A 22,729-nucleotide genomic window follows, 5' to 3' on the forward strand; every position below is an offset into this window, starting at 1 on the left:
CTCTTTCTACCCTCGATAGGTCTTCTAAGCACAACATCTCCAAAGAAACGAGAGCTTTAAATGATACACTGGACCAGATGGATTTCACAGATATCTACAGAACTTTACATCCAAACTCAACTGAATACACATTCTTCTCAAGTGCACATGGAACTTTCTCCAGAATAGACCACATACTGGGTCACAAATCGGGTCTGAACCAATACCAAAAGATTGGGATCGGCCACTGCATATTCTCAGACCATAATGCCTTGAAATTAGAACTAAATCACAACAAGAAGTTTGGAAGGACCTCAAACACGTGGAGGTCAAGGACCATCCTGCTAAAAGATGAAAGGGTCAACCAGGAAATTAAGGAAGAATTAAGAAGATTCATGGAAACTAATGAGAATGAAGATACAACCGTTCAAAATCTTTGGGATGCAGCAAAAGCAGTCATGAGGGGGAAATACATCGCAATGCAAGCATCCATTCAAAAATTGGAAAGAACTCAAGTACAAAAGCTAACCTTACACATAAAGGAAATAGAGAAAAAACAGCAGATGGACCCTTCACCCAACAGAAGAAGAGAGTTAATTAAAATTTGAGCAGAACTCAATGAAATCGAGACGAGGAGAACTGTGGAACAGATCAACAGAACCAGGAGTTGGTTCTTTGAAAGAATTTTTTTTAATGTTTTTTTCTTTAATTTTTGTTTATTTATGATAGAGAGAGAGAGAGAGAGGCGCAGAGACACAGGCAGAGGGAGAAGCAGGCTCCATGCACCGGGAGCCCGACGTGGGACTCGATTCCGGGTCTCCAGGATCGCACCCTGGGCCAAAGGCAGGCGCCAAACCGCTGCGCCACCCAGGGATCCCTGAAAGAATTAATAAGATAGATAAACCATTAGCCAGCCTTATTAAAAAGAAGAGAGAGAAGACTCAAATGAATAAAATCATGAATGAGAAAGGAGAGATCACTACCCAACACCAAGGAAATACAAACGATTTTAAAAACATACTATGAACAGCTCTATGCCAATAAATTAGGCAACCTAGAAGAAATGGATGCATTCCTGGAAAGCCACAAACTACCAAAACTGGAACAGGAAGAAATAGAAAACCTGAACAGGCCAATAACCAGGGAGGAAATTGAAGCAGTCCTCAAAAACCTCCCAAGACACAAGAGTCCAGGGCCAGATGGCTTCCCAGGGGAATTCTATCAAACGTTTAAAGAAGAAATCATACCTATTCTACTAAAGGTGTTTGGAAAGTTAGAAAGAGATGGAGTACTTCCAAATTCGTTCTATGAGGCCAGCATCACCTTAATTCCAAAACCAGACAAAGACCCCACCAAAAAGGAGAATTACAGACCAATATCCCTGATGAACATGGATGCAAAAATTCTCAGCAAGATACTAGCCAATAGGATCCAACAACACATTAAGAAAATTATTCACCATGACCAAGTAGGATTTATCCTCGGGACACAAGGCTGGTTCAACACTCGTAAAACAATCAATGTGATTCATCATATCAGCAGGAGAAAAACCAAGAACCATATGATCCTCTCATTAGATGCAGAGAAAGCATTTGACAAAATAGAGCATCCATTCCTGATCATAACTCTTCAGAATGCAGGGATAGAGGGAAAATTCCTCGACATCTTAAAAGCCATCTACGAAAAGCCCACAGCAAATATCATTCTCAATGGGGAAGCACTGGGAGCCTTTCCCCTAAGATCAGGAACAAGACAGGGATGTCCACTCTTACCACTGCTATTCACCATAGTACTGGAAGTCCTAGCCTCAGCAATCAGACAACAAAAAGACATTAAAGGCATTCAAATTGGCAAAGAAGAAGTCAAACTCTCCCTCTTCATCGATGACATGATACTCTACATAGAAAACGCAAAAGCCTCCACCCCAAGATTGCTAGAACTCATGCAGCAATTTGGCTGTGTGGCAGGATACAAAATCAATGCCCAGAAATCAATGGCATTTCTATATACTAACAATGAGACTGAAGAAAGAGAAATTAAGGAGTCAATCCCATTTACAATTGCATCCAAACGCATAAGAGACCTAGGAATAAACCTAACTAAAGAGGTAAAGGATCTTTACCCTAAAAACTATAGAACACTTCTGAAAGAAATTGAGGAAGACACAAAGAGATGGAAAAATATTCCGTGTTCATGGATTGGCAGAATTTATATTGTGAAAATGTCAATGTTACCCAGGGAAATGTATACGTTTAATGCAATCCCTGTCAAAATACCATGGACTTTCTTCAGAGAGTTAGAACAAATTATTTTAAGATTTGTGTGGAATCAGAAAAGACCCCAAATAGCCAGGGGAATTTTAAAAAAGAAAACCATATCTGGGGGCGTCACAATGCAGATTTCAGGTTGTACTACAAAGCTGTGGTCATCAAGACAGTGTGGTACTGGCACAAAAACAGATACATAGATCAGTGGAATAGAATAGAGAACCCAGAAGTGGACCCTGAACTTTATGGTCAACTAATATTCGATAAAGGTGGAAAGACTATCCATTGGAAGAAAGACAGTCTCTTCAATAAATGGTGTTGGGAAAATTGGACATCCCCATGCAGAAGAATGAAACTAGATCACTCTCTTTCACCATACACCAAGATAAACTCAAAATGGATGAAAGATCTAAATGTGAGACAAGATTCCATTAAAATCCTAGAGGAGAACACAGGCAACCCTTTTTGAACTTGGCCACAGTAACGTCTTGCAAGATATATCCAGAAAGGCAAAAGAAAAGCAAAAATGAATTATTGGGACTTCATCAAGATAAGAAGCTTTTGCACAGCAAAGGATACAGTCAACAAAACTAAAAGACAACCTACAGAATGGGAGAAGATATTTGCAAATGATGTATCAGATAAAGGGCTAGTTTCCAAGATCTATAAAGACCTTATTCAACTCAACACCAAAGAAACAAACAATCCAATCATGAAATGGGCAAAAGACATGAAGAGAAATCTCATAGAGGAAGACATAGACATGGCCAACACACACATGAGAAAATGCTCCGTATACTTGCCATCAGGGAAATACAAATGAAAACCACAGTGAGATACCACCTCACACCAGTGAGAATGGGGAAAATTAACCAGGCAGGAAACCAGAAATGTTGGAGAGGATGTGGAGAAAAGGTTAACCCTCTTGCACTGTTGGTGGGAATGTGAACTGGTGCAGCCACTCTGGAAAACTGTGTGGATGTTCCTCAGAGAGTTAAAAATAGACCTGCCCTACGACCCAGCAATTGCACTGTTGTGGATTTACCCCAAAGATTCAGATGCAATGAAACGCCGGGACACCTGCACCCCGATGTTTATAGCAGCAATGTCCACAATAGCCAGACTGTGGAAGGAGCCTCGGTGTCCATCGAAAGATGAATGGATAAAGAAGATGTGGTTTATGTATACAATGGAATATTACTCAGCCATTAGAAATGACAAATACCCACCATTTGCTTCAACGTGGATGGAACTGGAGGGTATTATGCTGAGTGAAGTAAGTCAATCGGAGAAGGACAAATAGTGTATGTCTCATTCATTTGGGGAATATAAATAATAGTGAAAGGGAATATAAGGGAAGGGAGAGGAAATGTATGGGAAATATCAGAAAGGAAGACAGAACATAAAGACTCCTAACTCTGGGAAATGATCTAGGGGTGGTGGAGGGCAGGAGGGTGGGGGTGGGGGTGAATGGGTGACGAGCACTGAGGGGACACTGGACGGGATGAGCACTTGGTGTTATTCTGTATGTTGGTAAATTGAACACCAATAAAAAATTAATTTAAAGAAATAAATAAAAATAAAGAAAACAGTTAAAAAAAATGTTCTCATCGAGAGGGACCTGGAATCTATTTGGTTATGTGGAACCTCTCCAGGTACTTCTTTTTCTTAAACAATACAGTGGTTTTTAAATTATATTCATTGAGTTGTACATTCATTACCACTATTTAATTTTAGAACTTTTTAACATGCCCCCAAATTTTATTTTTTTATTTAGTTTTATTTTTTTAAAGATTTTATTTATTTATTCATGAGAATACACAGGAGAGAGAGAGAGAGGCAGAGACACAGGCAGAGGGAGAAGCTGGCTTCATGCAGGGAGCCCGACGAGGGACTCGATCCCAGGTCTCCAGGATCACTCCCTGGGCTGCAGTCGGCGCTAAACCGCTGAGCCCACACACCCAATATTGAACCCATTAATAGCCCCTTTTCATTTCCCAGTCTATACCCCCCTTCCCTGCCCCTTTCTAGCTATAGGCAACCACTGATATGCTTTTTTTCATGAATATTTCTCTATGGTTATGCCTATTCTTGACATATCTTATAAATGCAATCATATGATATCTAGTTTGGATGCACCTACTCTTCTTCAAACTGATGATTTTATTTGCCTTCAGTTCGCATTCTGATTTCTAGTCTTCCAGTGATTTGGTCATACTATGTTAGTCACTAATGGAATATGAAATCCTGTTCAAAACAAAAGCTTTGAATGTGACGTATGTTAAACAAATGTCTATTTTGGTCTTTTTATTCTCTTCACTGCAAAGTATCTCATGAATAGCTTAAGTTGAAGGGGATGTGGTTAGATACCACCAACATTAAGTACCAGCCCACCTTTCTTTTCTAAGACTTCATAAGCCTCTCATAAGTTTCTCTCTTATAATTCTCTCATAAGCTTTCAAGCAGTATTAATTTCAGCCTGCATTTTACCGGATGCCTGGTGGTTATAGACAAAGAAAAATGCAGCTAGTGAGGGAGACTTATATAATAGCAGATAACTCATACTCGTACAATGTGGTATTATAATAAAGACTTTGTATATAAATGAAATAATTCATGTATAAGAAAGCCTAACATGGATTTCATTAAGAATTTTTCAGAAAAGTGTGAGAACCTCGCTAGCCTAGGCCATAGAAATTATACAGTGTACTACTTATTTGATTCACTATGGTACCCATTGATTTTTTTTACCCTTTAATCTGTCTCTTGAGGTTGAAGCCCTTTCCTCTTTTATACTTTTGGTAAATACAGCAACAAAGTGAGATGGTTGTTGAGGAGTCTAGGAACTATGTTCTTCTTACCCAGACATTGTTTCTTTTACAGTTATAAGCTGGAATCCTCACCAGTAGTAGTCTCTACTACCTTGGTACCAAATATTACAGAGAAACCACTCATTCTGGAGAGATCTACCACCTCTGGAACAATCACTACTGAGGAGGCATCATTTTTCAGAAAGCCATTAATTTTAAAAGAGGAATCCACTACTGAGGACACAGGCCTTATCAAGAGGTCATTGTTTTTAAAGAAGTTCACAAATAAGGGAGAGATATCCCTCATGGAGAAACCAACATCTGTACAGGAGGAGGCTGACAGCAATGATGAGTTTGTTGTAAACTTGATCACTTTTGGGAAGAAGCATAAAAGTGAGGAGGTAGCCATCACCAAAGGAACATTATCCTTAAAGAAGATGTGCACATATCAGGAGGACTTGGCTTTGCAAGACATCGCTGTTGAAGAGAATTCCTTCTTTATGGAACCAACAAACTTCAGAAAGAAGCCTAAAACAGACGATGTAACCCCCACCAAGAAGATGTTATCTTTAAAGAAGAAGAAGTATATCACTCTGGGGAAGGTGTCCCGTATGAAGAAACCACTAGTATTGCAGAAGACCAACTCTGAAGATGAGTCCCCCCTCATTAAGGAGCCACTGGCTTTCAAGAAGAAACCTACCAAGAAGGAGACAGCCTTCATCTTGAGGCCATTATCTTTAAAGAAGTGTACTACTCAGGGGAAGATGGCTCACTTGAAAAAGCCATTAGAATCCCAGAACACCTCTGGAGAGAAGGCACTCATTAAGGAGCCATTGTCTTTTAAAAAGAAGCCTATCACTAAGGAGGAGTCTCTCTTCCAGGAGTTTTCTGCATCGCAAGAGAAGCACACCACTGATAGGGAGGTGGTCCTCTTGAAGAAGCCACAGGTACTGCAGGAGGAGAACGACAGTAAGGATAAATTTCTTATGGAGCCAATGTTCCTTAGGAAGAAATGCACTACCAAGGAGACAAACCCCACCAAGAAGCTGTTACCTATAAAGAAGAAGTGTACCATTCAGGGGAAGATGTACTACTTGAAGAAGCCACTAGTATTGCAAAAGACCACCCCTGGAGAGGAGTCATTTGTTAAGGAGCCACTGTCCTTTAAGAAGAACACCACTGAGGAGTCCCTTTTCCATGAGCCATCCATGTTGCAAGAGAAGCACACCACTCAGGAGGAGGTGTCTGTCTTGAAGAAGGCCTTGACCTTGCAGAGGACACTAACTGAGGAGAAGTCACATTTAAAGGAGCCTTTGGCTTTTAAGAAGAAACGTACCACTGAGGAGGCAACTCCCACCAAGAAGCTATCATCTCTGAAGAGGAAAAGGTGTACTGCTCAGGGTAAGAGGTCCTGCTTGATGAAGCCACTAGTATTGCAGACCTCCTCTGGAGAGAAGACACACATTAAGGAGCCATTGTCCTTTAAAAAGAGGTCCGCCATTGAGGAGGAGTCTTTCTTTAAGGAATCACCTGTGTTGCAAGAGAAACATACCATGCAGGGGGAGGTGGCCCTTTTGGAGAAGCCAGGGGCATTGCAGGAGAATGTCAGTAGTGAAGATGAGTTTCTTATGGAACCAATTTCCTTTAGGAAGAAACATACCACAAATGAGGTGGTCTCTACCAAGGAGCCTTTATCTTTAAAGAAGAAGAAGTGTGCCACTCAAATAATGATGTCCATCTGCCAAGAACTGTTGGACTTGCAGAATATAATTAGCAAAGATAAGGCTTCCTTCTTTATGGAGCCAGTGTCACTTAGGGAGAAGTCTTTAGCTGAGGAGGTAATCCTTACCAAGACACCATCATCTTTAAAGAAAAAGGAAATCACTCAGGGGAAGATATTCCTCTTAAAGAAGCCACTGGTCTCAGAGAAGACCGCCTCTGAAGAAGAGTCACTCTTTAAGAAGCTATTGCCCTTTAATAAGAAGTCTACAACTGAAGGGGAGTTCCTCTTCCAGGATCCATCAGTACTGCAAGAGAAGCATACCACTCCACAGGAGGTGTCCCTCTCAACTAAGCCACTGACCTTGTCAGAAAAGACCACCACTGAAGAAGAGCCCTATATTAAGGAACCATTGACCTTAGAGGAGAGGCCTACTACTGAGGAGGAATTCCTTTCTCAGGAGCCATTTTCATTGCGTGCTAAACCTACCAACAAAGATGAATCCCTCTTCTGGAAGGCTTTTGGCTTGCAAAAGACTCAAACCAAGGAGGACTCCTTGAAGAAGCTGTTGACTTTTCAGGAGAAAAACACTACTGATGAGGAATCCCTTTTAAATAAACCATCAATTCTGAAGGAGGAGCTCTCCACTAAAGTGGCAACAAGCATTGAGAAGGAATTATCTTTAAAGAGGAAACCCACTGCTCAGGGGGAGGTATTCCTCTTGAAGAAGCAGTTGGCCTTGCAAGAGAACATTATCAATGAAGAATCCCTTATTAAACAGCCACTGGCTTTTCTGAAGCCCAGCATTGATGAGGCCATCCTAAGGGAGTCGTTGGCCTTGCAGGAGAAGCCCAGAAGTGAGGAGGCGACCCTTTTCAAGGAGCCATTGTCCTTTCAGGAGAAACCTACCCTCAGTGAAGCATTCCATTTCAAGGAGATAATTTCCTTGAATGAGAAACACAGCACTGGGAAGGAGTTGTCTTTGAAGGAGCCATTGGCCTTGCAAGAGAATCCCACCCAAAAGGAAGATACCTCTCTTGAAGATTCCTTGATCCTCCAAGTTGAAACTAACTCACGTGTGCCTAGCACTCCTCCTGAATCCAGAGCAGGCATGTCCAGTGTGGGCAAGTTGAGTACCACAAGCAAGTCCAGTGTTTGTGAATCCAGTTCCAATAAACCTTCCTCATCTTGGGGCGAGAGCTCACAGAAGGAGGTATTCTGTTCTCTCTTCTTAAATTACATGACGTGTTCTTTGTTGTCCTATAGGCGGCTGCTGGCAAAGAGATTTTTTTCCTGCCTCCCTAAGCAATTAATCTGTATATAGTAAGCTATACTAAATCAAGTTGGCATTGTGGTATCTCTTGACTTTCCAATTGGCATAGAAATGTACTCAATTAGCAAGTATTTATTTCAGAAATACCCACAAGGATCTGGAATATTTGTGTGTGTGTGTGTGTGTGTGTGTGTGTGTACACATGTCAGGAAATTGCCTTTCTTATTAATTGCAGTCTGCATTACAGTGGACTCCAGTCAAAGATGGGTAATGTCCACAGAGGCATCTTCCACAGAAGATGGTATTTAATTGTAAATTGGAAGGATGAAGGAATGAGATTTGGCAAGAAGGAGGAGAAATACCCCTGTTGTAGGCAAAATAAACTGAGTAAAGGTGTAGAAGAGAGGACAAGGCTACCAAGAAGATTAATTGGGTTAGATCAAAGCATTGGAACAAAACAAGTGACGTAAGAAGATATGTAACATAAGTTGAAATAGTAAAATAAGAGTATTTTACCTGAAGAGTCTTGAGCTTACCTGTAAAAATGGTGCCTAGTTCCTAGGGCAGAGCAGGCATGTACAAGAAGGACTAAACATTTCTTAGCCACTTTAGCAGTATGAGGATTGAAGGACCAAGGGGTACTGTGTTGTGGCCCAGGATATATGTGGCTTGAGGAACCTTAGCAGAAGATGACAGTGGGAAGAAAGGAGTGCATGCTTTATGTGTGTGTGCTAAGCCTTCCTTAGAATCTTTATCCTCCTAATTATCTTTTTGGTGATTTCCAAGCAGATGACCCCATTGGAGGATATTGACAGGAACGACGGTGATCCATTTTTCAACTCAATATATGCCAAGGATATCTTCAGTTACATGAAGGAGAGAGAGGTATGTAGGTGGCTGTTGGAGGGGGAGGATTTCTAGGTTTCATATTCTCATTATTCATTCCATCCTTCAAATGCAAGTTGAAAGGGAGGTAATAATGACGATTAAGATAATAACAGCAACAACTGACATCTACTGGTATCTTAGTGTAAGTTAGACATTGGGGGCTAAGGGGTTTATAACATTATCTTCTCCCCATAATTTCATGATGGTATTATTATCTCCTTTTTATAGATTGGAGAAACTGCTAAGAGTCACACAGCTAGTATACAGTAGAGCTGGGATATGGTCTAAAAGTCTGAGTACCTTGAAGACCATAAGCCTGCACTCTAATTGTTGAGGAGACAGTGTCTAGTAGTCTCTGAATGGCTGCTGTCAGAAATCTTTTGCCCTTTCTATGCAAGTATCTGGCATCATATGTAAAATCACTCTCCAACCTGGTGAAATTTTCTTCCTCCTTTGAGATCTGCCGGTCTCCTTGACCACTAAAATTCATTGACTCCAAGTTTTCTTCTCTCTCTCTCCGGAACAGATGGGACCAAGATTATCTACCAACTAAAATTTTAGCAAGCCATGAATAAGAGGGAGGATGAAAATTTTGTCTTTTCTCTAGAGGCATCATGTTTGGTTAACTGATTCCAGATTCTTCACTTTTTCTAGTACAGCCTGGGGGACGTAAGAGATAACTTTGTTATACTACACATATGGGCCTTAGCTCAGCAGTGTCAGTTTCACTTGGGATCTTGTTAGAAATGCAGAAACCTAGCCCCACCTGGCCTTCTAAATTAGAAAGTGAGTTTTAAAGATCCCCAGGTGCTATGTGTTAAAGTTTGAGAAGCACTGCTCTACATAGCATGGCATTGTGCCTTAGATTAAATTGCAAAGAAGGGGCAGAACCTGTTTGGTATTCATCCAGAGTCATATATGTGCATTCCTGCCCATATTCCATTTTCTCCCTGGACTCCTCGATAGCCAACCTGATGCTTGAATATGCTGTGCAACCATTTCCTAAGGATAACTAGAACTTGTCTGGAAAAGGATACTCTGATCTGCCCCTATCTGATACCAGCTGAAAATAATGAATTAGAACTGAAGAAGTTAATTATGTTGTTACAGTTTCTTTTTCTGAGATTAGTTGCAAGTACTTTTTTCATAAGTTACAATTTTTGAACTATAAGAAGAGTTTATGGATTAATATTTCGTTTTTATTGCTTCCAGGAAAAGTTCATACTTAAAGAATACATGAACAAGCAGACTGACATCAGTAGTTGCATGAGGGCCATTCTTGTGGACTGGTTGGTAGAGGTTCAGGTAAGCCTGGCAACTGCTGCTTTAAGGGGCTGCTCTTCTCTTTATTGATTACTCATTCAGTATCACCAGATGCCAAGCATGGTAAAAATTTTCCGGATCTACAGAGCTGACCCATGGTTCCTGCCTTCAGGGAGCTTGTGATCTAGGGGACAGGATAAGACATGCAGAAAGATAAGTAAAATTAAAAAAAAGAATATATTAGGTACTATAAGAATGTTATACATAAGATACTATGAAAACTCAGTGGAAGGAGAGAATATTTGTAGAATAGGCAATGATGGTATGGTAGTTTAATCATTCTCAGAATTTTGTAAAAGTCTATCTAGTGATTTGAATAGAGGTGAGTGACAAAGTCTTTCAAGCTGTGGGTGAGACTGGGTAATTGGAAGGGCAGTGTGGCAGACATGGCAGAACCAGACATGGAAGGAGCTATTTATTCAGGGTTGGATGTTGAGAGAATACTGCTGGGAAAACTTAATTATCAGTTTACACGAAGGAAGGATAGTCCAGAATAGTCCCTGGCACATAGTGGAGTGCCAATAAATATTTGTTGGTGAATGGCATTGAATGGCTTGCTATGGAGTTTGTAAGAAAATATAAGGCATAGGCTATGTCCAGAAGAGTCTTAACAATATAATTGGAAAGAAAAGGTAATATAGTTTAATATCCTTTATTGAGTGTCAGAGAGTGGTTCAGAGTCACTTTGAAGTAACAGACTAGGAAAATATGGTAGACATAATATATTTGGATATCAGCAAAGCATGAAAATGCTTCTCATCTTATAGAAATAATGAAGAATAATAAATTAGGTAATAGGATTGCCATGGACATTGTTCTTTTTTTTTTCAAAAAAGATTTTATTTATTTATTCATAAGAGACACACAGAGAGAGGCAGAGACATAGGCAGAGGGAGAAGCAGGCTCCCTGTTGGGAGGCTGATGTGGGACTCCATCCCAGGACCCTGGGATTGCGACCTGAGCCAAAAGCAGATGCTCAACCACTGAACCACCCAGGTGCCCACCATGGACATTGTTCTAATCAACATTTTTATTAGTGATATAGATGAGAACAGAAAACATACCCTCAGCAAATATTGCATGGCATGAGACTTGGAATAGGGTTCAAAATAAATGGATATCAGAGATAAAATACCTCTATTAGCTGGAATGATGAACTGAATCTTTTTTAAAAAAAATTTATTGTTATTTTTATTGCACATTCACATTTGTTATATCAAAGTAATAAATTATAATTACCTGTGATCCTGCAATCATAATGATTATTAATATTTGTGTGTGTATATTATCCCTCCTTTTAAAGTGATGAGCATCTACTTTAGGGGTGCACCTTTAGTGCATGGATCATAGAATCACAAATGCCCAGGTCCCATCCCATACTATCAAATCAGAATTGTGGGAGTGTGTCCCAGGCACATACATATATATTTTTTGTTATTTTAAAACATTTCTTATTACTTTATTTTATTCATCATGATAAGTATGCTCTTTAATCCCCTTCACCTATTTTACCTATTCCCCTACCCACTGCACCTCTGGTAACCATCAGTTTATTTTCTATAGTTAAGAGTCTGTTTCTTGACTTATCTTTTTCTTTTTTTTTCTTTACTCCTTTGTTTTGTTTCTTAAATTCCAAATATGAGTAAGATCATCTGATATTTGTCTTTCTCTCATGGACTGACTATGCTTAGCATAATACACTCTAGCTCTATTCATGTAATTACAAATGGCAAGATTTCATTCTTTTTTTATGGCTGAATAATACCCCATTATGTATATGTACCACATCTTCTTTATCCGTTCATCTATTGATGGACAGTTGGGCTGGTTCCATAGTTTGGCTATTGTAAATAATGCTGCAATAAATACAGGGCTGGATGTATCCCTTTGATTTAATGTTTTTGTATTTTTTGGGTAAAGGGGCATGTATATTTTATAAGGCTCCATAAGTGATGTTAATGTACACCTTTTGATAGAGAATCACATTTCTAGAAAATATGTATACTGTTTTTATAACTCTAATTTTTATATTTTTGAACAGTAAAGTGGACCTTTGGATATATAGTTCTATGAAATTTTAACATTTAATTTTTTAAAAGATTTTATTTATTTGAGGAGGAGGGGCAAGATGGTGGAAGAGTAGGGTCCCCAAATCACCTGTCCCCATGACATTACCTAGATAACCTTCAAATCATCCTGAAAATCTACAAATTCGGCCTGAGATTTAAAGAGAGAACAGCTGAAACAACAGTGAGAAGAGTTCGTGCTTCTATCAAGGTAGGAAGACGGGGAAAAAGAAATAAACAAAAGGCATCCAAGGGGGAGGGGCCCCGCAAGGAGCCGGGCTAAGGCTGGGGCAAGTGTCCCAAGGACAGGAGAGGCCCGTCCTGGAAAGCAGGAGCTGCACCAATCTTCCCGGGTGGAAAGACACCCGCAGGGAGTTAGAGCAGGACCCAGGAGGGCGGGGATGCCCTCAGGCTCCCTGGGACACTACCAGACACCTGCTGCGCACGCAAGAGTGCACTGAGCTCCCTAAAGGGCTGCAGCGCACACACATTGACCCGGGAGCAGATCTGAGGGGCTCCGGGGCGGCTCTGCGCTGAGGGGGCTGCGCGGCTCCGGGAGCAGCTCGGCAATGGCGGCTCGGGCAGAGGAAGAGGCTCCGTGCGGAGGGGGCTGCACGGCTACAGGAGCAGCTCGGAGGGGCTCGGGCAGCGGCTCCGAAGAGAGGCCCCAGAGCACAGGGCGCCAGGACACAGCCCAGGATCCGGCCTCCCCCAAGGACAGGCAGAGGCCGGGAGGGCCCAGGACAGCAAGGAAGGACACTCCTGCCCCGAGCTGAGCAGATCAGCGCCCTGCCCTGGAGCCTCCAGGCCCTGCAGACGGAGAGCCCCGGAGTTACTGCGGATTCAGCCCAGGTTTCCAAAGCTGCCATAGCCACTGTGGCTGTTCCTCCTGGGGCCTCACAGAGTAAACAACCCCCACTGAGCCCTGCACCAGGGAGGGGGCAGAGCAGCTCCCCCAAGTGCTAACACCTGAAAATCAGCACAACAGGCCCCTCCCCCAGAAGACCAGCTAGACGGACCAGTTCCAGGGGAAGTCAAGGGACTTAAAGTGCACAGAATCAGAAGATACTCCCACGTGTTTTTTGTTTTTTTGAGTTTTGTTTTTTTTTCTTTCTTTTTGATTTCTGATTGCTTCTCCCACCCCTTTTTTCACCTTTCTTTCTTTTTCTTTCTCTTTTTCTTCTCTTTTTTCCTTCTCTTTCTTTTCTTTTTTCTTTTTCTCTTTTCTTTCCTTCTCTCTCTTTTTCTCCTTTTCCCAATACGACTTGTTTTTGGCCACTCTGCACTGAGCAAAATGACTAGAAGGAAAACCTCACCTCAAAAGAAAGAATCAGAAACAGTCCTCTCTCCCAGAGTTAGAAAATCTGGATTACAATTCAATGTCAGAAAGCCAATTCAGAAGCACTATTATACAGCTAGTGCTGGCTCTAGACAAAAGCATAAAGGACTCAAGAGACTTCATGACTGCAGAATTTAGATCCAATCAGGCAGAAATTAAAAATCAATTGAATGAGATGCAATCATAACAAGAAGTCCTAACGACGAGGGTTAACGAGGTGGAAGAATGAATGAGTGACCTAGAAGTCAAGTTGATGGCAAAGAGGGAAACTGAGGAAAAAAGAGACAGACAATTAAGAGACCATGAAGACAGATTAAGGGAAATAAACGACAGCTTGAGGAAGAAAAACCTACGTTTAATTGGGGTTCCCGAGGGCGCCGAAAGGGACAGAGGGCCAGAATATGTATCTGAGCAAATCCTAGCTGAAAACTTTCCGAATCTGGGAAGGGAAACAGGCATTCAGATCCAGGAAATAGAGAGACCCCCCCCTAAAATCAATAAAAACCGTTCAACACCTTGACATTTAATAGTGAAGCTTGCAAATTCCAAAGATAAGGAGAAGATCCTTAAAGCAGCAAGAGACAAAAATTCCCTGACTTTTATGGGGAGGAGGGTTAGGGTAACAGCAGACCTCTCCACAGAGACCTGGCAGGTCAGAAAGGGCTGGCAGGATATATTCAGGGTCCTAAATGAGAAGAACATGCAACCAAGAATACTTTATCCAGCAAGGCTCTCATTCAAAATGGAAAGAGACATAAAGAGCTTCCAAGACAGGCAGGAACTGAAAGAATATGTGACCTCCAAACCAGCTCTGCAAGAAATTTTAAGGGGGACTCTTAAAATTCCCCTTTAAGAAGAAGTTCAGTGGAACACTCCACAAAAACAAGGACTGAATAGATATCATGATGACACTAAACTCATATCTCTCAATAGTAACTCTGAACGTGAACAGGCTTAATGACCCCATCAAAAGGCGCAGGGTTTCAGACTGGATCAAAAAGCAGGACCAAAAAAAAAAAAAAAAAAAAAAAAAAAAAAAAAAAAAAAAAAGCAGGACCCATCTATTTGCTGTCTACAAGAGACTCATTTTAGACAGAAGGACACCTACAGCCTGAAAATAAAAGGTTAGAGAACCATTTACCATTCAAATGGTCCTCAAAAGAAAGCAGGGGTAGCCATCCTTATATCAGATAAACTAAAATTTACCCCAAAGACTATAGTGAGAGATGAAGAGGAACACTATCTCATACTCAAAGGATCTATCCAACAAGAGGACTTAACAGTCCTCAATATATATGCCCCGAATGTGGGAGCTGCCAAATATTTAAACCGATTAATAACCAAAGTGAAGAAATACTTAGATAATAATACACTTATACTTGGTGACTTCAATCTAGCTCTTTCTACCCTCGATAGGTCTTCTAAGCACAACATCTCCAAAGAAACGAGAGCTTTAAATGATACACTGGACCAGATGGATTTCACAGATATCTACAGAACTTTACATCCAAACTCAACTGAATACACATTCTTCTCAAGTGCACATGGAACTTTCTCCAGAATAGACCACATACTGGGTCACAAATCGGGTCTGAACCAATACCAAAAGATTGGGATCGGCCACTGCATATTCTCAGACCATAATGCCTTGAAATTAGAACTAAATCACAACAAGAAGTTTGGAAGGACCTCAAACATGTGGAGGTTAAGGACCATCCTGCTAAAAGATGAAAGGGTCAACCAGGAAATTAAGGAAGATTCATGGAAACTAATGAGAATGAAAATACAACCGTTCAAAATCTTTGGGATGCAGCAAAAGCAGTCCTGATGGGGAAATACATCGCAATACAAGCATCCATTCAAAAACTGGAAAGAACTCAAATACAAAAACTAACCTTACACATAAAGGAGCTAGAGAAAAAACAGCAATGGACCCTATGCCCAGAAGAAGAAGAGAGTTATTTAAAATTCGAGCAGAACTCAACGAAATCGAGACCAGAACTGTGGAACAGATCAACAGAACCAGGAGATGGTTCTTTGAAAGAATTAATAATATAGATAAACCATTAGCCGCCCTTATAAAAAGAAGAGAGAGAAGACTCAAATGAGTAAAATCATGAATGAGAAAGGAGAGATCACTACCAACACCAAGGAAATACAAACGATTTTAAAAACCTACTATGAACAGCTCTATGCCAATAAATTAGGCAATCTAGAAGAAATGGACGCATTCCTGGAAAGCCACAAACGACCAAAACTGGAACAGGAAGAAATAGAAAACCTGAACAGGCCAATAACCAGGGAGGAAATTGAAGCAGTCCTCAAAAACCTCCCGAGACACAAGAGTCCAGGGCCAGATGGCTTCCCAGGGGAATTCTATCAAACGTTTAAAGAAGAAATCATACCTATTCTACTAAAGGTGTTTGGAAAGTTAGAAAGAGATGGAGTACTTCCAAATTTGTTCTATGAGGCCAGCATCACCTTAATTCCAAAACCAGACAAAGACCCCACCAAAAAGGAGAATTACAGACCAATATCCCTGATGAACATGGATGCAAAAATTCTCGACCAGATACTAGCCAATAGGATCCAACAACACATTAAGAAAATTATTCACCATGACCAAGTAGGATTTATCCTCGGGACTCAAGGCTGGTTCAACACTCGTAAAACCATCAATGTGATTCACCATATCAGCAAGAGAAAAACCAAGAACCATATGATCCTCTCATTAGATGCAGAGAAAGCATTTGACAAAATACAGCATCCATTCCTGATCAAAACTCTTCAGAATGCAGGGATAGAGGGAAAATTCCTCAACATCTCAAAAGCCATCTACGAAAAGCCCACAGCAAATATCATTCTCAGTGGGGAAGCACTGGGAGCCTTTCCCGTAAGATCAGGAACAAGACAAGGAATGTCCACTCTCACCACTGCTATTCAACATAGTATTGGAAGTCCTTCCTAGCCTCAGCAATCAGACAACAAAAAGACATTAAAGGCATTCAAATTGGCAAAGAAGAAGTCAAACTCTGCCTCTTTGCCGATGACATGATACTCTACATAGAAAACGCAAAAGCCTCCACCCCAAGATTGCTAGAACTCATACAGCAATTTGGCAGCGTGGCAGGATACAAAATCAATGCCCAGAAATCAATGGCATTTCTATACACTAACAATGAGACTGAAGAAAGAGAAATTAAGGATTCAATCCCATTTACAATTGCACCCACAAGCATAAGATACCTAGGAATAAACCTAACCAAAGAGGTAAAGGATCTGTACCCTAAAAATTATAGAACACTTTTGAAAGAAATTGAGGAAGACACAAAGAGATGGAAAAATATTCCATGCTCATGGATTGGCAGAATTAATATTGTGAAAATGTCAATGTTACCCAGGGCAATGTACACATTTAATGCAATCCCTATCAAAATACCATGGACTTTCTTCAGAGAGTTAGAACAAATTATTTTAAGATTTGTGTGGAATCAGAAAAGACCCCGAATACCCAGGGGAATTTTAAAAAAGAAAACCATACCTGGGGGCATCACAATGCCAGATTTCAGGTTGTACTGCAAAGCTGTGGTCATCAAGACAGTGTGGTACTGGCACAAAAACAGACACATAGATCAATGGAACAGAATAGAGAACCCAGAAGTGGACCCTGAACTGTATGGTCAACCAATATTCGGTAAAGGAGGAAAGACTATCCATTGGAAGAAAGACAGTCTCTTCAATAAATGGTGCTGGGAAAATTGGACATCCACATGCAGAAGAATGAAACTGGACCACTCTCTTTCACCATACACCAAGATAAACTCAAAATGGATGAGAGATCTAAATGTGAGACAAGAATCCATCAAAATCCTAGAGGAGCACACAGGCAACACCCTTTTTGAACTTTGCCACAGTAACTTCTCGCAAGATACATCCAGGAAGACAAAAGAAACAAAAGCAAAAATGAACTATTGGCACTTCATGAAGATAAGAAGGTTTTGCACAGCAAAGGATACAGTCAACAAAACTAAAAGACAACCTACAGAATGGGAGAAGATATTTGCAAATGACATATCAGATAAATGGCTAGTTTCCAAAATCTATAAAGAACTTATTCAACTCACCAGCAAAGAAACAAACAATCCAATCATGAAATGGGCAAAAGACATGAAGAGCAAAAATGAACTATTGGGACTTCATCAAGATAAGAAGCTTTTGCACAGCAAAAGGATACAGTCAACAAAACTAAAAGACAACCTACAGAATGGGAGAAGATATTTGCAAATGACATATCAGATAAAGGGCTAGTTTCCAAAATCTATAAAGAACTTATTAAACTCAACACAAAGAAACAAACAATCCAATCATGAAATGGGCAAAAGACATTAAGAGAAATCTTACAGAGGAAGACATGGACATGGCCAACATGCACATGAGAAAATGCTCTGCATCACTTGTCATCAGGGAAATACAAATCAAAACCACAATGAGATACCACCTCACACCAGTGAGAATGGGGAAAATTAACAAGGCTGGAAACAACAAATGTTGGAGAGGATGCGGAGAAAAGGGAACCCTCTTACACTGTTGGTGGGAATGTGAACTGGTGCAGCCACTCTGGAAAACTGTGTGGAGGTTCCTCAAAGAGTTAAAAATAGACCTGCCCTACGACCCAGCAATTGCACTGTTGGGGATTTACCCCAAAGACTCAGATGCAATGAAACGTCGGGACACCTGCACCCCGATGTTTCTAGCAGCAATGTCCACAATAGCCAAACTGTGGAAGGAGCCTCGTTGTCCATCGAAAGATGAATGGATAAAGAAGATGTGGTTTATGTATACAATGGAATATTACTCAGCCATTAGAAACGACAAATACCCACCATTTGCTTCAACGTGGATGGAACTGGAGGGTATTATGCTGAGTGAAATAAGTCAATCGGAGAAGGACAAACAGTGTATGTTCTCATTCATTTGGGGAATATGAATAATAGTGAAAGGGAATATAAAGGAAGGGAAAAGAAATGTTGAGAAATATCAGGAAGGGAGACAGAACATAAAGACTCCTAACTCTGGGAAACGAACTAGGGGTGGTGGAAGGGGAGGAGGGCGGGTGTTGGAGGGGAATGGGTGACGGGCACTGAGGTAGACACTTGACGGGATGAGCACTGGGTGTTTTTCTGTATGTTGTTAAATTGAATACCAATAAAAAATTAATTTAAAAAAAAAACAAAAAAAACCCAAAAGACATGAAGAGAAATCTCACAGAGGAAGACGTAGACATGGCCAACACGCACATGAGAAAATGGTCCACATACTTTCCATCAGGGAAATACAAATGAAAAGCACAGTGAGATACCACCTCACACCAGTGAGAATGGGGAAAATTGACATGACAGGAAACCACAAATGTTGGAGAGGATGCGGAGAAAAGGGAACCCTCTTACAGTGTTGGTGGGAATGTGAACTGGTGCAGCCACTCTGGAAAACTGTGTGGAGGTTCCTCAAAGAGTTCAAAATAGACCTGCCCTATGACCCAGCAATTGCACTGTTGGGGATTTACCCCAAAGATTCAGATGCAATGAAACGCCGGGACACCTGCACCCCGATGTTTCTAGCAGCAATGTCCACAATAGCCAAACTGTGGAAGGAGCCTCAGTGTCCATCAAAAGATGAATGGATAAAGAAGATGTGGTTTATGTATACAATGGAATATTACTCAGCCATTAGAAACGACAAATACCCACCATTTGCTTCAACGTGGATGGAACTGGAGGGTATTATGCTGAGTGCAGTAAGTTAGTCGGAGAAGGACAAACCGTGTATGTTCTCATTCATTAGGGGAATATAAATAATAGTGAAAGGGAATATAAGGGAAGGGAGAAGAAATGTGTGGGAAATATCAGAAAGGGAGACAGAACATAAAGACTCCTAACTCTGGGAAATGAACTAGGGGTGGTGGATGGGCGTAGGGCGGGGGTGGGGGTGAATGTGTGACGGGCACTGAGGGGGACACTTGACGGGATGAGCACTGGGTGTTATTCTGTATGTAGGTAAATTGAACACCAATAAAAAATTAATTTATTTAAAAGAAGATTTTATTTATTTGAGAGAAAGAGAGCAAGAACGAGCACTCATGAGCAGGGGAAGGTCAGAGGAAGATGCACACTACCTGCTGGGGCTCGATCCCAGGACTCTGGGCCCATGACCTGAACCAAAGGCAGACACTTAACTGAGTCGCTCAGGCACCCCAATATTTGTTTTAAAGTAAGATTCACAAGAAGTTGCAAAAAACAACTTAACCCTTCACCTACTTTCTCCCAATGGTAACATTTTACATAACTATATTTTAGTGTCATAATTAAGGTCCACAGGCCTCATTTAAATGTAATCAATTTTACATGTTTTTATTTGTGTGTATTTAATCTGTATAGTTTTATCAAACATAAAAATCTTATAAGCACTGCCACTACAGTTGAGATACAAAACTATTCCATTACCACAGAGATCCCCTTATGTTACCCTTTTATGGCAACAGTCCTTTTCCTCCCCTCACCCTCCTGTCCCTGAGAACTCCTAATTTGTTTTTCATGTCTATAACTTTATAATTTCATAAATGTTATATAAAGGGAATCACACAGTACATAACCTTTTGAGATAACTTACCATTCACTATACTTCCCTTGAGATTCGCCTATATTTTTTAAAAATTTATTTATTTATTTATTTTTGATAGTCACAGAGAGAGAGAGAGAGAGAGAGAGAGAGAGGTAGAGACATAGGGAGAGGGAGAAGCAGGCTCCATGCACCGGGAGCCCGATGTGGGATTCTATCTCGTGTCTCCAGGATCGCGCCCTGGGCCAAAGGCAGGCGCCAAACCACTGCGCCACCCAGGGAGAGATTCACCTATAGTGCTTGAGTTCTAGTTGCTCTGTATCCTTGTCAGTACTTGGTATTAGTATTTATTAATTTTAGCCATCTAATAGGTGGGTAGAGGAATCTCACCATAGTTTTAATTTGCATTTCATCAAGGGCTAATAATGTTGAACATCATACTCGCTTGTCATCCAAATATCGTCTTTGGTGAAGTGTTTTAAGTCTTGCCCATTTTTTTAAATGGGGCAGTTTATTTTCTTTGTATCAAGTTACTGAGAGTTCTTTACAAATTCTGTATACAAATCCTGTGCTGGATATGTTATTTACAAATATATCCTACCAATCTGTAGCCTTTTTATTCTCTTATTTGGGTCTTTCACAGAGCAAAAGTTTTTAATTTTGATAAAGTCTGGTTTTTCAGGATTTTCTGTTATGGATTGTGCTCTTTAAGGATTCTTTCCCTAAACCTAGGTCATGAATATTTTCTCATTTTTTATCTACAAGTTTTATAGTTTTAATATTAAATCTGTAATCCATTTTGAGTTCATTTTATAAATAGTATGAGTTTTTAAGGTCGAATCCATTTTTTTTTTTTGGCCTATGGCTTTCTGGTTATTCTAACACCATTTTTGGGAAAATATACTTTTTTCCCCACCAAATTTCTTTTACAGCTTTGCCAAAAATCTACTGACCTTATTTGTGTGGATCTATTTCTATACTTATTTCTATACTTTATTCTGTTTTATTGATCTCTGTGTCTGTCACTTTGCCAATATCACACTGTCTTTATTCCTATATTTTATAGTAAGTGTTAAAACTGGGTAGTGTGATCCTTCCAACTCTTTTTTTCTCCAAAATTGTTAGTTATTCTAGTTCCTTTCCTTTTCTATATAATTTTAGAATCAATTTGTCCATATATACAAAAAAATCCTGTTGAGATTTTGATTGGAATTGAGTTACATCTTGTGCAGAAAAGAATTAACAGGCCAAATACTGCTATCCTTAGAAAGTCCTGTTTTGCAATGTTGGGCCTTGTCTGGGCATCTGAGAAGTTGACTGGTAAACAGTTTGCTATACTGCTATAAAAACCTCCCTTAATGATAACTGTGCCTAAACTCTTTGTATAAACAGTGTGGTTTATTATGAGCATCTGCTTTCCTTTTGTGAGTCTGAAATTTGGGGACATACTAAGCAGAGGGTGTTTAAATGACCAGCCCCCAGTAAAATCTTAGGGATTGAGTCATTAATGAGTTTCCCTGGTAGGCAGAACTTTACTTGTATTGTCACATCTCCTTCCTGGAAGAATTAAATGTATCCTGAGCAACTGACTCTATTGGGGTAGGATTCCTGGAAGCTTGTTTCTGGTTTTTGGCAAGCTTTGCCCATGTTCTCATTTACTTGATTTTGCTTTCTATCTTTTGTTATATAATAATCATAGCTGTGATTATGACTATATGCTGAGTCCTGTGACTAGGAATCACTGTACCTGGAGGTGGTCTTGGGGATCATCAACACACATCTGTAGGTGAATTTGGAAGGAATTGACATCTTTTCTCTGTTGAATCTTTCATATCAATGCATGTGACATGTCTTTCATTTATTTCGGTTATCTTTGATTTCTGTCTTTTTACCATATAGATCCTTACATGTTTCATTACATTTATACCAAATATTTTTTTCTTGGATCTATTGTAAATGATATTTTTTAAAATTTAGTTCTCCATTTGTATACTACTGGTATAAAATATTGAAATTGGTGTGTTGACCTTGTTAAAAATTACTTATTCATACTTAGAGTTCTTTTTTTTTTTTTTGGATTTTTTTAAATTGGAGATCAATTTGCCAACATATAGTATAACATCCAGTGCTCATCCCGTCAAGTGCCCCCCTCAGTGCCCGTCACCCAGTCACCCCATCCCCTCACCCACCCACTTCCCCTTCCACTACCCCTTGTCCCCTTGTTCCTTTCCCAGAGTTAGGCATCTCTCATGTCCTGTCACCCTCACTGAATTTCCCACTCATTTTCCCCTTTCCCCTTTCCTCTTTATTCCCTTTCACTATTTTTTATATTTCCCAAATGAATGAGACCATATTTTTGTCCTTCTACGATTGACTTAATTCACTCGGCATAATACCCTCCAGTTCCATCCATGTTGAAGCAAATGGTGGGTATTTGTCATTTCTAATG

General features: G+C 40.3%; 1 protein-coding gene across 2 annotated transcripts in view; it reads left to right on the forward strand.

Annotated features, from left to right (window-relative positions):
- Positions 1–22,729, forward strand: part of CCNB3 (cyclin B3) — a 110,402-nt gene that overhangs the window by 19,929 nt on the left and 67,744 nt on the right. For both annotated transcript variants that reach the window (XR_005985679.1, XM_041741211.1), the window contains exons 5-7: positions 5,130–7,989; positions 8,839–8,934; positions 10,150–10,242. Coding sequence is in view for 1 of the 2 variants with exons in the window: in XM_041741211.1 (XP_041597145.1) it covers positions 5,130–7,989; positions 8,839–8,934; positions 10,150–10,242 (3,049 nt within the window). In the remaining variant the exon portion in view is untranslated. The remainder of the gene's footprint in view (positions 1–5,129; positions 7,990–8,838; positions 8,935–10,149; positions 10,243–22,729) is intronic.

This window comes from Vulpes lagopus, chromosome X (assembly GCF_018345385.1).
Source record: "Vulpes lagopus strain Blue_001 chromosome X, ASM1834538v1, whole genome shotgun sequence".
NCBI lineage: Eukaryota > Metazoa > Chordata > Mammalia > Carnivora > Canidae > Vulpes > Vulpes lagopus.